We start from the raw sequence: 17,656 nt of genomic DNA on the forward strand, positions 1-17,656 counted from the left end.
AAGAAACTTCGTGATATATGTGAGTGATGGTAAAGCTGACTCTGATATAAGCCTTTATTGTGGACTGAGTGGGAAGGTGGCAGGGAGTGGGGAAGCATGGTTAGCAAAATGAGAAAGGAGAGACGAAGGGGCAGGAAGAACCAGAGAGACATTCCGTAATGATCAATAAACCAATTGTTTGGAATTAAATTAACCTTATGGTGTCTCAGGGCTGGGTGTGTCTGCACCTGTGCCATCCCCTGCCCCAGGGCATTCCTTCTCTGTTATCTGTCCCACAAACCTCCCATGGCGTTCCACGCTTGCCATTCCCAATGTCCTCTGCTCCTGCCAGATATACAAACTCGCTCTCCACTCCACGTTGACATGCAGAACTGTGCAAAAGCCTTAGGTACCCTAGGTATATACTGTATATTCCAAACCACTGTAACATAACCAATATAAGGCTTCTATTCCTGTTAATTTTGCTGTTTTCCATTCTTCGTCAATGAATTGATTCCTTACTGAAGTTTGGCTAAATAGATATTTAATGTTTTCTCGTAGCTCACCGTTTTTGTTTCATTTACAAATGGATCAACCAGGCACTACTTGAACAGTGGCCCTCGTTCAAAGGCCTGAGTGATCACGTTTGGTTCATGTGTTTCAATGGAAGTGAGATGGGAGGTCATCACTGGAAAAGGAGTATGGTGAGGATAGTTGCAAAGGGGAATGTGATTACAGAATGGGGGAGTGCAGAGAGGGAATGGAAGTCAAAAACAAAGATCAGGAAGAACAAGGTGGGTGGATGAAATTCTGAGAACAGAAATAGTGGATGCTAATAAATTCATCTGGGGGATTTTGTGCAAGTTTCCTTGCTGTATCTGGGAATCAGACTGCATTTCCACTGCTGTGGTTAGTTGTTTAAATTGTGGTCAAGGTAGGTAACCATCCTCATATTTAAACTGTTGAAGGCACAAGGGTCTAGGACTATTATTTAAACTGGAGGAATAGATGGTATTGTAGCGATGTACTACATACAGAATCCCTAGCGCCCGCCCTCTCCGGGCGGAAATGATGTCAGAGTTACATCGCCAAAGTCTCTCCCCACGTGCTGGCTATTTGTGAGCCAGTTCGCCTGCGCAGAAAGTGGGTCGCCACATAACCTCCCCCCACCCAGAACCGGCGATACACCCCCCAATGTCCACAGTCTGGATCAGCCTCTGTTTGGGAGGTCTGCCTCTGCACCGCAAGGCCTGAACCTCGACTGGCTGCGCCACGTCCACATGGGCTGGTTTGAGTCGGTCAACCGTGAAAACCTCCTCGTTCCCCCCAATGTCCAGAACGTGCGTGGACCCGCTGCTGTTGATCACCTTGAACGGCCCCTCGTACGGCCGCTGTAGCGGTCGCTGGTGTCTGCCCCTTTGTACAAACACAAACTTACAGTCCTGCAGGTCTTTGGGTACATGGGTCGGGGTCCGTCCGTGCTGTGAAGTTGGTACGGGGCCAGGTTGCTGAGCCTTTCGCGTAGTCTGTCCAGGACTGCTGCGGGTTCTTCCTCTTGCCCCCTTGGGGCTGGTATGAACTCTCCTGGGATGGCCAGGGGCACGCCGTACACCAACTCGGCCGACAAGCCGTGCAGATCCTCTTTGGGCGCTGTGCGAATTCCAAGCAGGACCCAAGGAAGCTCCTCCACCCAGTTAGGTCCTCTCAGGTGGGCCATGAGAGCTGACTTCAAGTGATGGTGGAAGTGTTCCACTAGTCTGTTCGACTGTGGGTGGTAGGCAGTTGTGTGGTGTAGCTACGTTCCCAACAGACTGGCCACAGCCGACCACAGGCTGGAGGTGAACTGGGCGCCTCTGTCGGAGGTAATGTGGGTCAGTACCCCGAAGCGTGCTACCCAGGTTGCAATCAGTGCTCGGGCGCAGGAATCAGCAGATGTGTCGGTGAGCGAGACCGCCTCTGGCCACCTCGTGAACCGGTCTACCATAGTTAGGAGGTACCGCGCTCCTCGGGACACTGGTAGGGGGCCCACAATATCCACATGAATGTGGTCGAACCTCCAGTGGATGGGTTCGAACTGCTGCGGTGGGGCTTTAGTGTGCCACTGCACCTTGGCTGTTTGGCACTGCGCGCACGTTCTGGCCCATTCACTGACCTGCTTGCGAAGTCCGTGCCACGCGAACTTGCTGGAGACCGGCAGACGGTTGGCCTGATAGATGGGTGCGCCAAACCGTGTATGGAGTCGAAAACTCGCAGTCTCCAGGCTGCCGGGACGATGGGGCGAGGTTGACCGGTAGCCACGTCGCACAGGAGGGTCCTATCACCTGGGCCTACGAGAAAGTCCTGCAGCTGCAAACCCGAGACTGCGGTCCTGTAGCTGGGCATCTCGTCGTCTGCCTGCTGCGCCTCCGCCAGTGCTGCATAGTCCACCCCCAGGGACAGGGCCTGGACAGCTGGTCTGGAGATTGCGTCAGCCACAACGTTGTCCTTTCCTGAGACATGCTGGGTGTCCGTCGTGTACTTGGATATGTAGGACAGATGTCGCTGCTGGCGAGCCGACCAGGGATCAGACACCTTCGTGAACGCGAAGGTCAACAGTTTGTGGTCCGTGAACGCGGTGAACGGCCTGCCTTCTAAGAAGTACCTGAAATGCCGGATTGCCAGATACAGTGCCAACAGCTCCCGGTCAAAAGCACTGTACTTGAGTTCGGGTCGTCGTAGGTGCTTGCTGAAGAACGCCAGGGGTTGCCAGCGCCCCTCGATGAGCTGCTCCAGCACCCAACCGACTGCTGTGTCGGATGCGTCCACCGTAAGGGCGGTCGGAACGTCCGTTCTGGGGTGCACCAGCATCGCGGCATCTGCCAAGGCTTCCTTGGCTTTATCGAAAGCAGCCATGGCCTCCTCGTCCCAAGTAATGTCCTTGCCTTTACCCGACATCAGGGTGTACAAAGGGCGCATAATACGGGCTGCTGAGGGGAGGAAACGGTGGTAGAAGTTCACCATATCAATGAACTCCTGCAGGCCTTTGACCGTGTTGGGCCGGGCAAAGTGGCGGATCGCGTCTACCTTGGCGGGCAGAGGTGTTGCCCCGTCTTTGGTAATCCTGTGGCCCAGGAAGTCAATGGTATCAAGACTGAACTGGCATTTGGCCGGGTTGATCATGAGGCCGAAATCACTCAGGCGGGAGTAGAGCTGGCAGAGGTGGGACAGATGCTCCTGGCAACTACTGCTGGCTATAAGGATGTCGTCCAAATAGATGAACGCAAAGTCCAGGTTGCGTCTCACCGCATCAATTAGCCGCTGGAACATCTGTGCGGCATTGTTCAGGCATTACGGCATTCAGAGGAACTCGAACAGGTCGAACAGGATGATGAGTGCTGTTTTGGGGATGTCTTCAGGGTGCACCGGGATTTGATGGTATCCCCAGACAAGGTCTACTTTGGAAAATATTCTTGCCCCGTGCAGGTTTGCCGCAAAGTCCTGTACGTGCAGCACGGGGTAGCGGTCTGGAGTTGTAGCCTCGTTCAGTCTGCGGTAGTCGCCGCATGGTCTCCAACCCCCGGCTGCTTTGGGCACCATGTGCAGGGGGGGAGGCCCATGGGCTGTCGGACCTCCATACGATCCCCAATTCCTCCATCTTCTTGAACTCCTCCTTCGTCAGGCGGAGCTTTTCCGGGGGGAGCCTTCGTGCGCGGGCGTGGAGGGGTGGTCCCTGGGTCAGAATGTGGTGCTGTACCCTGTGTCTGGGCATGGCTACCGTGAACTACGGTGCCAGAATCAATGGAAAGTCCGCCAGGATTCTGGTGAATTCGTTGTCCGACAGCGTGATGGAGTCCAGGTGTGGGGCCGGCAACTTGGCTTCACCCAGGGAGAACGCCTGGAAAGTCTCGGCATGTACCAGTCTTTTCCCTTGTAAGTCGACCAGCAGGCTGTGAGCTCGCAAGAAGTCCACCCCCAGGAGTGGTTGGGCCACTGCAGCCAGTGTGAAGTCCCACGTGAACTGGCTGGTGCCGAACTGCAGCTGCACTTTGCGGGTGCTATAAGTCCGTATCGTGCTGCCGTTTGTGGCCCTCAGGGTGGGTCCTGTCTTCCTTTTGCGGGTGTCGTACCCCATCGGGGGCAAGACGCTGATTTCCGCTCCAGTGTCGACCAAGAAGCGACGTCCCGACTGTTTGTCCCAGATATACAAGAGGCTGTCCTGGTGGCCAGCCGCCATAGTCATTAGTGGCTGCTGACCCTTGCAGGGCAGGCGACAACGGTGGGCTTCTGTGCTCCACCGCTGGTGGTAGAAACACCACTGTTCACTGCCCTCCTCACTCCTGCCTCTGTGTTGTTTGCAACCCCCTGCCGGGCCTGGTCTGGTCCGCTGTTGGGCGCGTGGCCTGGTAATCTGACCAACAGACGCCACACTCTCCCTCTTGGCTTTCCACAGCACGTCTGCCCAGGCCGCCACCTTCCGGGGGTCGCTGAAATCTACGTCGGCCAGCAGCAGATGTATGTCCTCGGGCAGCTGCTCTAGGAACACCTGCTCAAACATGAGGCAGGGCTTGTGTCCGTCAGCCAGAGCCAGCATCTCGTTCATCAATGCTGACGGCAGCCTGTCTCCCAAACCGTCCAGGTGAAGCAGGCGGGCACCCCGCTCACGCTGTGAGAGGCCAAAGGTCCCAATGAGCAGCGCTTTGAATGCTTCATATTTGCCTTCTTCCGGGAGCGACTATCAAATCCGCAACCTGGGCGGCCATCTCCTGGTCAAGGGCACTCACCACGTGGTAGTAATGCGTGGAATCAGAGGATACCTGCCGAATCTGGAACTGGGATTCTGCTTGGCTGAACCACACGCGTGGTTGCAGCATCCAGAAAGTCGGCAGTTTTAGTGAAACTGCGTGAACAGATGAAGAGTCGGTCATCTTTGGTCCAAATCCCGTTTGGACCATTGGGGTCACCAATGTAGCGATGTACTACATACAGAGCTAGAGACGACACGCAGTCGGTAAGTCGTTTCCAGACTAGTTTATTCAAACTTCATGGCACTGGCATTTAATCCCTAGCGCCCACACTCTCCGGGCGGAAATGACGTCAGAGGTGCATTACCGAAGTCTCTCCCCGTGCGCTGGCTATTTGTGAGCCGGTTCGCCTGCGCAGAAAGTGGGTCGCCACAGTATTGCTTAATTTTTTTCCTGTTCAGTCAGTGCTCACGGCCCATGAGCATCTGCTGACTGCCTGGCATATCTTCTGTGTTTGGGAGACTATGACAGGTGAATGGAGTATATGTGAAGGAGCAGGTGTAAAATACTTGTACGTAGAATCTCAGCCTACTAGGATTTGTTTCCTTTTCAATGTGCAAATTGTATAAAATGCAACTTTCGCCTATTTTTATATGTTTGCATTTATTTCCCTTTGAAGTCCACCTTTGGTGAAATGAGACCAGGCATTTCTAGATGTTATTTGCCCCAGTGGAGCTTTTTTCCACCCGTTGTAATTCACGGATCTCTGACACATGATCATTTAATGATTGAAATTGAATTAAAAGTCAGCAAAATCCAAACTTCATAACCAACTGGTAATAAAATGAGGAGCACATCATGCTGAGAGTAATAAACTTCATGCAGTTTAATGTAACTCCCATTGGATATCATTTTTATAACCAAAAATCCTCCCATGAATGTTCAATTAGAAAACAAGGATCTATGCTTGAATTAAACTTCTGTTAAGACTTTATTTATTGTGACACAGTGTGGAATGGGCCCTTCTGGCCCTTCGAGCTGCACAGCCCAGCAACCCTAGCCTGATCTTGGGACAATTTACAATGAGCAATTAACCTGCCAACCAGTACATCTTTGGACTATGAGAGGAATCCAGAATATTCAGAGGAAGCCCATGTGGTTATGGAGAGAATGTACAAACTCCTTATGGGTAGCGGCAGGAATTGAACCTGGGTCGTTGGTACTGTAAAGAATTATTCTAACCACTATGCTACCATACCGCCCCGAGGTCATGGGGTGTTACCCGGCCTGCTCCATTTTCAACGAGGTTCTGCCTTGTGAGTCCCAGTTTTTCTTTCCTGCTGCTTCTTTCTCATCTCCCATTCCTATATTCCTTGTGTCCCTTTCCCCGATGCCACAGTTCCTTCAATCCCCCACATCATTGAAGCTATCACTATACAAGTTTGAAAGACTTGTACCTACCTTCCATAACGAGCAGCAGTGTCCGTGAAATGTGTGTCATCAATCATCAAATATACCGCTGGTGCTTAGGGCAGCAAATTAAACGTACATAAAAGAGATTCATAGCCTTCAGGTGAAGAAGATCATGGTAGCAATATCTTAAGGCCGGTTAAGTTCCAATTTTCTGACTTTTTACAACTTTTGATTTATTATGAGGGCAAATTCTGCCATCCCACAAGTGCATAAAGTCCAATTTCTTGGCAATAGAGGGCAAGTTTGTTGACTTCTATAAACTAGTGTAAGTGAATAACAAGAGAAACAGAGAGTTAGAGTTATATGTCATATTAATCCAATAAGTGGGCAGTTACCCTTGTTAATCCCATCTTCTAGCACTTGGCTCATTGTCTTTCAGGCCTTGGCAGTTCGAGTGATCATCTAAACCAGCTTTCTCAACCTTTTTGCCTTGGAGAAACCCTTAAAATAATTTTCAGCTTTCAGGGAACCCCGCGTAAAAATTATTATATCTCCAACACACAGTACGTTAGCATGATCAATAAGTGTAGATAAAATAACTGGCAATGCTCTTTTGAGTAGAGAATGAATTTTTAGCCAACCTTTCTTGAAAAACAGGTAGTTAAGCTTAGCTTACCTTTCTTGAAATTAATCTCTTTCTTTCCCTTTCATAAATTCAGTGCTCTGCAATTATCAACTGCCTCCCCTATCTCATGTTCCTCAGAACCTGAGAAAGGACTCAACCAAGTAAACATGGTCCTACTGCGCATGGTCATACTGGGCTGAGAGAATTCTAACAAGATTGGTAATGGGGTTTCTCAGTCACTGCCCACCATTGCAAGCAGTAGCATCGTGCATGGCGCAAAGTTCAAGAAACAATGTTTTTCATTAATCACGATCTCTCGTGGAACCCCGGTTGAGAAACCATGATCCAGACCTTAGTTAAATATTCTTAATATCTCTGCTTTCACCATTCTCTCCTACAGTGAGTTGTCCAGGAACTCTCTACTCCCTGTGCATTTAAAAAGGCCTTCCTCAGATTCCCTTCAAATCTCTTACCCCTTGCCCTAAATCAATTGTTTGTAATTACCTCTGATCATGGTAAAATCTAATTAGAAAGCACCAGAGCAGCTACCTCACTGCAATCTATTGAAAGTCATCCCTCAAGCCAAACTTTTGTATGGGAGGCACGATAACACAGACAGACAGACATACTTTATTGATCCTGAGGGAAATTGGGTTTCGTTACAGCCACACCAACCAAGAATAGTGAAGAAATATAGCAAGGTAAAACCATAAATAATTAAATAATAATAAGTTAATCATGCCAAGTGGAAATAAGTCCAGGACCAGCCTATTGGCTCAGGGTGTCTGACACTCTGAGGGAGAATTTGTAAAGTTTGATGGCCACAGGTAGGAATGACTTCCTATGATGCTCAGTGTTACATCTCGGTGGAATGAGTCTCTGGCTGAATGTACTCCTGTGCCTAACCAGTACATTATGGAGTGGATGGGAGTCATTGTCCAAGATGGCATGCAACTTGGACAGCATCCTCTTTTCAGACACCACCGTCAGAGAGTCCAGTTCCATCCCCACAACATCACTGGCCTTACAAATGAGTTTGTTGATTCTGTTGGTGTCTGCTACCCTCAGCCTGCTGCCCCAGCACACAACAGCAAACATGATAGCGCTGGCCACCACAGCCTCGTAGAACATCCTCAGCATCGTCTGGCAGATGTTAAAGGACGTCAGTGTCCTCAGGAAATAGAGACGGCTCTGACCCTTCTTGTAGACAGCCTCAGTGTTCTCTGACCAGTCCAGTTTATTGTCCATTCGTATCCCCAGGTATTTGTAATCCTCCACCATGTCCACACTGACCCCTTGGATGGAAACAGGGGTCACTGGTGCCTTAGCCCTCCTCAGGTCCACCACAAGCTCCTTAGTCTTTTTCTTAGTCTAACACCACAAGCTCCTTACTCTAACACGCTGGTTAGCATAGCATTGTTATGTACTAGCAACCCATTAATTCCATTGGTCTCAAAGTTCAAAGTTCTCTGTAAGGCTGTTACAGGTTCTCATAACCTCATGGATTTCCTCCAGATGCTCCAGTTTCCTCCTACATTCCAAAGATATATGGGTTAGCAGGTTAATTGGTCACATGGGTGTAAATAGGTGGGCCAGAAGGGCCTGTTACTGTGATGTATTTCCAAATGAAAAAATAATGCAGTCAATCATACCAAAACTCTCCTCATAGTTTTTTATATATCTCAATTGGGTGCCCTCTTAATCTCCTTCTCTCTAGAGCAGGGGTGTCAAACTCATTTTAGGTCACGGGCCGGATTGAGCAAAATGCAGCTTCATGCGGGCCGGATCAGTCGGACGCGAGCGAACGCAGCTTTCGTTGCCTCCGTTTTTTCAGCCTGCTCTCATGTGTCTCAGTCTCTGCTATAACTACAAAGTGTTTCACTTTACAAATTCCATTTCTTATGAAGAAGACTGCCGAGCAAGACTGTCGAATAAACACTAAAAACCCTGAAAACCTGGTACCTGAATAAACTCAGCATTAGCCATATCATATGCCATAGGCGCTTCGATTACTGGGGCCAGCTTTAATAGTAATTAGATATTATCTCGCGGGCCAAAGATAATTCCACCACAGGCCGGATTTGGCCCCCGGGCCTTGAGTTTGACATATATGCTCTAGAGAAAACAGATCTAGCCTCTCCAATCTCTCCCTATAACTGAGACACACAATTGCCTGTCCTGGGCAAAGATCCTCAGTACCTTCTCCAGAAGCATTCCACTTTTCCTAGAGCACAGAATACCATGCAGTTCTCCAGCTAAACTCGGACCAGTGTTCGCTAAGCTGATGAGCATACAAGATTCGAAGATTCAAAGTACATTTATTATTGAAGTATGTATGCAGTATACAACCTTGAGATTCATCTTCTCACAGTTAGCCACAGAACAAAGAAACACCATGGAACTCGCTCAAAAAAAAATCGTGCCCTCATCGCGCAAAATAAAGGAACACGCAAATGGCAAATAAAACGAGCGAGAAACACCCAGAATATTAAACATCAAACCACAAAGTCCTTGAAACAGTTCAGAGATGTTCAGTTGAGTTCAGTTCAGTTCAATTTAGTGCTCTGTCATTCGTTGACTGTAGGCCGCAGAGCCAGTTCGCGTCAAAGTGCCCTGATCAAAATAGTAATCAAAAAAAGTAACCAAAAACCAGAAACATATAAAATATGAACTGTAGAATTCTCTAAAGGCAAGTCCAATTCACAAGCCATGCCTTTCAAACCTTGACCAAGACCCAAAATTCCTGCAACTTCCTTCGGCAGCAGTGAGTGTGACGGAGAGGGAGCCCAGTCAAAGGTAGGAACCTCCACTTGCCTTGTTGATTTCAATCTTGTTTGACACTTTTTTCAGAAAGTAATTAAGCTGATCACGGGTTCTCACGCCGCCATTAGGCCACACGCTCCTTTCTCAACCTTGCCCTCAACCACGCCGAATTCTCTCCAAGACACCAAAAGCACCAGATTGCTCAGTCGGCCCAAAATCACATTATCAAAATGTAAATTACAGGCTCCAATTGCATACAGATTATTACTGGAAGTGTATTTTAAGAAGTAGTAGTTTCATAAACTGTCTGCAGGACATCGCCGTTAGTTGTGTTGATCACTGATACCATCTTGCAGGATGGGAAAGAGGAAAATAAGTGGTGAAGGGGACAATTCAGATCCTGTAAAACATGAGCCAAATAACCTCCTCCTGTGCCTCAAGCAAATAGAAAAGGAGCTTCCTGGCCCTCAACTAACCTGGCCTAGTGCTGCTGATTGCTTAGAGGGCTTTGTAAATCAATTCAAGGCTGCATTAGAGGTTCCAGTGCTTTTGAAGAGAGAAAGAGAAAGTCTCTGAAGAATCCCTTTTTGGTGCAACCACCATTTTATAAGAAAGTTGAAAAGATTCTCAAGGCTTCCTGAAGTGAGAAAATTAAAGCATTTTTGCACTTGCTAACTGCTCTCAATAGTCGTACTGGAGTTTACAGGCGTCTTATGGTTGGATTGAAATGAAACAATCAAAGGTTTGATCAGCAATAATCAGGGTTCTTTCTATGGACCAGGCTTCACTACTTGATGATAAGCTATGACTTGGATATATCTTGTTACGCCACATTGGTTTTTAAAAAGCTGAAATGGTAGGTCATCATGTCGCCTCCAGCCAGTGCTCCTTTGCCACTGCAAATGTACACTGTCTAATTCTGTGCAGGGTCCTCATATTTGTACAAACTTTGTAAATGTCTGTTGCCAGTCACTTTCCAACTTACAGATATTGCAAAACATTCCTTCTGGGGTTCCAGTATACTCCAAAATTAACTTCAAAAATATCAATTAGAAAGGAAATAGTGTTTATTTTGGAAGGCATTGTTCAACTATATTTGGTCGGGTTTATTTGTAGTGCAGTCATATGCATGGTTAAACTGTAAGTGATTAGTTCTTCAGTCTGATTTCCTGATGCTTTATTTAATTTTTCTACCCTCCTTGCATCTATCCCATATCTCTCATGACATTTACTGCATTTGTTCTTCAGAATGACCAATGAATAAACACAAAATAAACTGTTATTTAGGATTAAGAAGTGAAAAATCTTTTCCAGTTTATTGTACGTCACAAACCAAATGAAGGAAAAAGTCATAGGGTGAGTTTATTTTTAATTGTCCGATTATTGACAACTCTCCCTGAATGTATTAGCAGAAGCTTTGAAACTGAATAAGAGTTTACACAGAACAATATTACCACTGTATGGGGAACATCCAGTAAAGTTATCACAAATGAAATACATTACTTTATTTTCCTCATGAATATTTAACATATTTAATATCCAGTGAGTTAAGTTTCTTGAGAATGCAAGGTAGGTGTTGATGTGTGATTAGCTCATGTATTTTCAGTGTAACACTGCAGCACTCAAGCTTCCTGCTGTACAGAATATTTGAATGGTTGTAGTATCCATCCAGCAGTAATCAAGTTATTCAGTAATAATAAAAATCAAAAGTGTTGGAAATGCTTACCAGGTCAAGCAGCATCTGTGGAGGAAGAAACAGATATAATGTTTTGGGTGAATGACCTTTCATAAGAAAAAGAAGAGATAATTGTGTTTCTAACTTTTCCTAGTTTCAATGAAAGTTCATTATCCTGAAATGTTAGCTTGCTGCTGAGTAATTCCAATATTTTCTGGTTTTATTTCAGATTTTAAGGAAGCTGCAGCATTTTGTTTTTCCACGTGTTTTATTAAATGAACACTAAGATTAGGAGGAACCTGTTTTGTGAGGTTCTAGTCACAGTTAAAGTTGCCCAATAATTTACTGCAGCCATGCTTTGTATAACTGAAGCTCTTCCAGGGAACTAGACACCTGAAAAAGCAGGTATCTAGTTCCCTTTTGTTTTCTGACACTGGGACAGGATGGATTTCCTTTTGTCAACAAAGCAGCATCTGAACTAACCTAACTGAACCCTCATTAAAATCATTGCTAGTGGGCAGTGTGGTGGGTTTAGTGGGTGGAAGTTGTTGACATCTCTCTATTTGCTGGAGACGAACTCTGACACAAAAGGAAAGAGTTGTGATTATTGAAAGCCAATTAGTTCAGTCCGAGACATTTCTGCAGAAGTCCCCAAGGTAAAGAGATAGATTTAAATAGTTGTGGAAACTTAGCAACAGTCAGAGGAAAACTGCTAATGATGACCTGTAGGCAGTTTCTGATCTGATTGAATTACATTCAAGAGAGGCCCTACCTACTGCTAAAGGTGGGCCTGAAGAAGGGTGTTCACTTGAAGCTCCAAAGCTATGGTGTGAAAATGGTGCTGCACACCAATTGATGTCATGACCTGCTTACCCTAATTCCTCTGAATTCAATCAATGCACATATACTAATGCCCTCACCCCAAATGTACTTGGGTGCATTCATGTTATAATTGTACATGCATGCTGTGTCTCCCATTCTGGGTGGCTGAGGCCTCTCATAAAATTGAAAGGAACTGGAAAATGTCCATTAAGTATTTTAAAATCTTCTCTGAATATTGCACTGATGATTGCAGTTGTTCATATAGAGATAGTTATAATGTTTACAGAGAAATAGACTGATGATTTCATTATTAATGTTCTTAACAAGCAACATTACAATTATTTTATTGAGAGTGAAATTATTTGTTTATCTATTGTATAATATTGCTGGTGATGATCGGGCTAGAAATTATTTTGCCACAGGGGATCAGAGACAAAATTTACTTTCTGATTGATTTTACCTCCTTCCTGATTCATCACTATTTTGATTTAAACATTAGCCTGGGTGTTCTACGTTATTAAAAAGAAATGATGTAATTGCTTGAAGATATTGGGACAATAACTGACTAATAAAAACTGACATTATTTTCTGTGCAATTGATACCTCAGGCACTAGAGCTGACATAAGTAATTGGAGCTGGGCAAGTGGAGGGAGTTTTCCTGTGAGTGGTATGTGCGGGAAGCTCGCTGTCTACTCAGATTAATTCCTTTTAATGAGCTCCAGAGAACTGGCTTTGTTTGTTACAGGTATAATTGACAGCCTGCATGGAGAACGGAGACAAGTTGTAGCTGTAACTGGTGATGGAACCAATGATGGACCCGCACTGAAGAAAGCAGACGTTGGTTTTGCCATGGTAGGCGATGAAACATTCACATAATACAGATTGTGTTAAGTTAGCATTAGTTTCTGTGTGACAGTTAAGGCAATGTTCATATTGCAATCAACACAAACCTCTTTTAATAAATTGTTAATTCTATTAAGTTTGCTCAGGATATAAATAATTCAAAGGAAGGCTGATAAAAGACCATGGCCTTCTCTACTGCTGTGATGAGGCCCTCTCAGGCTGGGGGAGCAATACCTTATATTCTATCTGGGTAGCCTCCAATCTGACAGCATTAGCATCAATTTCTCAAACTTCCAGTAATTGCACCCCCTCCCCCTTCACCATTCCCCATTCCTGTTTCTCTCTCTCTTTATCTCCTTACCTGCCTGTCACCTTCCACTGGTGCTCCTCCCCCTTCCCTCTCTTCCATGGTCTTCGGTCCTCTCCAATCAGATTCCTCCTCCTCCAGACCTTTATCTCTTTCACCAATCAACTTCCCAGCTATTTACCTCACCTCCTCCTCCTCTCCCAGTCTCACCTAACACCTACCACCTTGTACCTCTTCCTCGCCTCCGACCACCCCTTCCTTTCCAGTCCTGATGAAGGCTCTCAGCCCGAAACATCGACTGTTTACTCTTTTCCATAGACACTGCCCGGCCTGTTGAGTTCCTCCAACATTTTCATTGTGTTGCCCTGATAATATAGATATTGAGAGACTGTTTAAGCAAGCTGAAGAATCCTGAATTTATGGAGCATAACTTCTGGAATCAAGTCCAGCTACTTCAGACATGGCCGTCTCATCTTACAAAAGTCTATAATAGATGGGCTATGATAATTAATGAAGGCTTTGCTAACTCCTCAAACCAGTTCAAAAGTTTGAAATAGATTTATTATCAAAGTACATATATGTCACCACCCACAACACTGATCTTTATTTCTTGCAGGCATACCCAATAAATCAGGAATAGAATAACAGCTTATCTCCTGTACTTTCAAAGAATCAGTGAAAGAGTGCACCAACTTTGGTGTTCAACCAGTGTGCAAAAGACAACAAACCGTGTAAATACAAAAAGAAAGAAAGAAAGAAAGAAAAATAAATAAATAAATAAATAAATAAATAAAGAAGTATCAAGAGCGTGAGATGAAGTGTATGTGAAAGTGAGTCTGTAGGTTGTGGGAACAATTTAATGACGGGACAAGTGAAGTTGAGTGAAGCTATCCCCTTTGGTTCAAGAGCCTGATGGTTGAGGGTAGTAACTGTTCCTGAACCTGGTGGTGTGAGTCCTGAGGCTCCTGTACCTTCCATCTGATGGCAGCAGTGGGAAGAGAGCATGACCTGGCTGGTGGGCATACCTGATGATAGATGCTGCTTTCCTGTATGAAAGCCTCTACAGTTGAGGAATCTCCATCATTTGGGCCTAAGTGGATCAGACGGTGCCTGGCACCTGTGGAATCCTTCCCAGCAAGAAGGGAAAGAAAGGTTGCAGCCTGAAATGTCGACTGTTTATTCGTTTTCATGAATGCTGCCTGCCTTGCTGAGTTCCTCCAGCATTTTGTGTGTATTCTTGTAGAGGAGGGAAAAATGGATTTCAAAGATAAAAAAACCCTAAAGCTTACTTTGTACAAGTAAAATTTGCACTCTCAGCAGAATGTACCTGCACACAACTCCCAATGAACTCCCTAGTAAATCTGAGGTATCGAGTCAGATCATTTTAAGGATAAAGATATGTCTCAGAATTCAAACTTGCTCAGTAATGTTAACCGTGATATGTAAATTGGGCAATATGTTGTATTCATTTTCCAAAGTTTATTCCAATTGAAGCAGGAAAGAACTTTCTGATTGTACTGAACAGTGCAGTTAACTCTAATGTCTGCGCAGTAGATAATTTAATTAAAGTGACTGCTGCCCTTCAAAGTGGAATGAAAAAATGTGCGTTATTTGAGGCTTACATCTCATTCTAAAAATATAAGCTCATAAGGCTCTTCTTGTGACTCAGCAAGGTAGGGCACCATTTAACTGAGCTGTGCAGACTGGAAAACATTGTTTCTGCTCCCCTATTTACTGCTCTCCATTCAGGCATTAAAATTAATTACAGGTTTGTCAAAGTGAGGAAGAAATAATTGATTATGATATTCATTTTGTTTTTGTTCTAGCGACATCAATATATCAGGTGTGAAAGGTTGACAATGGCCACATAATTAATTCATACTCATGAGACTTTGCAATTCTGAACTTGGAAACAAGAGAAATAAATCACTGCTCCATTTACTAGTCACACTTGCTTTGCAATGGTACACTAATAACTTTTTGTAGAATCAATAAATCCATGCACTAATTTTATAATTGCTACCGTGTTTATTGGCCTAATCTTCTCTGGCCCCATATTTAAACATGAAATTTTCAAAGAATGATACTGCAGTCGAAATTCCTAACCTACTTATCAGTTAGAAAGATCTATACATGATCTCAATACACTCAAACTTTTTCAGTCACTTCCATTTTTTCCCCTCTCATTTGATGGTTGGCAATCCTCTTACACACAAGCCGGGCTATTGCCCACTTCTAGCTTAACTGTAAATCTGTTCCTCTGCAATTAAGTTATTAAGGGCGTGTTCAGAATGGAAGATGTACTTGTGAAAAGCATGAAGTGGTTCTCATTTGATAGGCATATAAATAATATGCATAAAATTATTCAAGATTGCAACAACACTCCTTTGATAAATAAAAAAGTGGTCATTGATTCACTTAGTATGATACTAGTCACATCACAGAGCTTCTTAACAGAGCATCCTCTCCAGCTCCAACTAATGGGGCAGTATGGTAGCATAGTGGTTAGCACAGTGTTTTACCAGCAACCCAGGTTTAATTCCTGCTGCTGCCTGTAAGGAATTTTTACGTTCTTCCTGTGACCATGTGGAGTTCCTCTGGGTGCTCTAGTTTCCTCTCACAGTCCAAAGGTTAGCAGGTTAATTGGCCATTGTAAATTGTCCCATGATTAGGCTAGGATTAAAATTGGGAGATTACTGGGTGGTGCAGCTCAGAGGGCCAATAGGGCCTATTCTGCACTGTATTTCAGTAAAATAAAAAATTAAGTTAGTTGTGTAATTGGTCGTCCTTTGCATCTTTCTTATGATCGCAAGTCACTGCTGGATTTTAAGAACACAGCTACTGCATGTCTGCCTCAGTAGCAAGTTGTTGGACAGCAGATCAGCTCCACAGCATGGGTTTAGTGCACACCATGTTGTCACCCAGGGAGGTGCCACCGGAAGCACCGAGCAAAATGGAACTGGTGTGTGTACGCTTCAGTAGTGACAATCCACTGTTCCCCTGTGGTAGAGTTCTTAATGGTGAAGTATAGGCCCGCTTGGAAAATGGTGGCATATATGCCAGAATGCTGTTAATTGACTTCAGCTCAGCGTTTAATACACTCACCTCTCAGAAGCTGGTGGGTAAGCCGTCCTCATTTGGTCTCAACCCCGCTCTCTGTAGCTGGATACTGGACTTCTTGACAAAAAGGCCGCAGACCATCCAAGTTGGCAGAGGCATCTCTAGCTCCATCGCGCTGAGCACCAGCACTTTCCAGGGCTGTGTGCTCACCCCACTGCTGTTCATACTGCTGACACATGACTGCGGTGCTTGATCCAGTTCGAACGGAACCTTCAAGTTCACTGATGACACACTAGCCACTGGCCTCATCAACGACGACGAAGAGAGAGCATACAGAGAGGAGGTGGAGTGACTGGTAGATTGGTGTGAGCGCAACAACTTGCGTGGATTGGGCCAAAGAGATGACTGCAGACGTTAGGAAGGTGTTTGCTGATGACTCCTCACTGCACATACACAGCTCCTCCATTCCAGTGAGTTAGGAGCACCAAGTTTCTGGCCATGTACATAACAGCCATTCTCAGCTGGTCCCTCTAAGGTACCTCAGCAGCAACTCCTCTTCCTGAGGAAAGTGAAGCTTGGTGATATACATGTGTACGGTTGAATGACAATAACCTGAACTTGAATCTGTGAATCAGGAGGAGAAGTGGCCAGTGAGTTCTGTCTTGATGCACTTGTTTGGAATCACTTGTGAATGGATGGAGCATCTTCTACTCGCTTCCTTTCCCTCCTGTATCCATTTTGGTAATACTTCCCGCTGCAAAACCAGTCATTAGGTATGGCTCTTACAGGGCTAGTGAAAACGCACACAGCGAATTGCGTTGATATTTCATTAGTGGACCAGTGACATAGGCCTATAAATTCCAATATTTAAGAAGTTATATGAATTAAGCCACTTATTTCAAGATTATTTGTTAAAAATGGCCCTAAAGGATGACACATTTTGATTCTGCTTTAATGATTAACCAATCCTATGTTTTGCAATTACTTTCTTCAAAATTTTGGACTAATAGCAATATTTATTAGTCAGTCATTTTAATCAGTCCTGAAAGTTCAAAGTAAACTTTATTATCAGAGTACATACATGTCACCACATACAACCCTGAGATTCTTTTTCCTGTGGGCATACTCAGCAAATCTATTGAACAGTAACTATAACAGGATCAATTAAGAATCAACTAGAGCGCAGAAGACAACAAACTGTGCAAATGCAAATATAAATAAATAACAAGAGCATGACATAACAAAATAAAGAGTCCTTAATGTGAGATCATTGGTTATGGGAACATCTCAATAGAATGAGTGTAGTTATCCCTTTTTGTTCAAGAGCCTGATGGTTGAGGGGTAGTAACTGTTCTTGAACCTGGTGGTGTGAGTCCTGAGGCTCTTGTACCTTCTACCTGATGGCAGCAACAAGAAAAGAGCATGGCCTGAGTGGTGAGGATCTTTG

The 17,656-nt window shown here is 45.0% G+C and overlaps 1 protein-coding gene across 18 annotated transcripts in view; it reads left to right on the forward strand.

Annotated features, from left to right (window-relative positions):
- atp2b2 (ATPase plasma membrane Ca2+ transporting 2) overlaps positions 1–17,656 on the forward strand; it is an 889,877-nt gene that overhangs the window by 820,300 nt on the left and 51,921 nt on the right. For all 18 annotated transcript variants that reach the window (XM_073072083.1, XM_073072084.1, XM_073072085.1 and 15 more), the window contains one exon: positions 12,745–12,851. In XM_073072083.1, coding sequence (XP_072928184.1) covers positions 12,745–12,851 — 107 coding nt within the window. The remainder of the gene's footprint in view (positions 1–12,744; positions 12,852–17,656) is intronic.

The sequence above is a fragment of the Hemitrygon akajei genome, chromosome 19, assembly GCF_048418815.1.
Source record: "Hemitrygon akajei chromosome 19, sHemAka1.3, whole genome shotgun sequence".
Lineage (NCBI taxonomy): Eukaryota > Metazoa > Chordata > Chondrichthyes > Myliobatiformes > Dasyatidae > Hemitrygon > Hemitrygon akajei.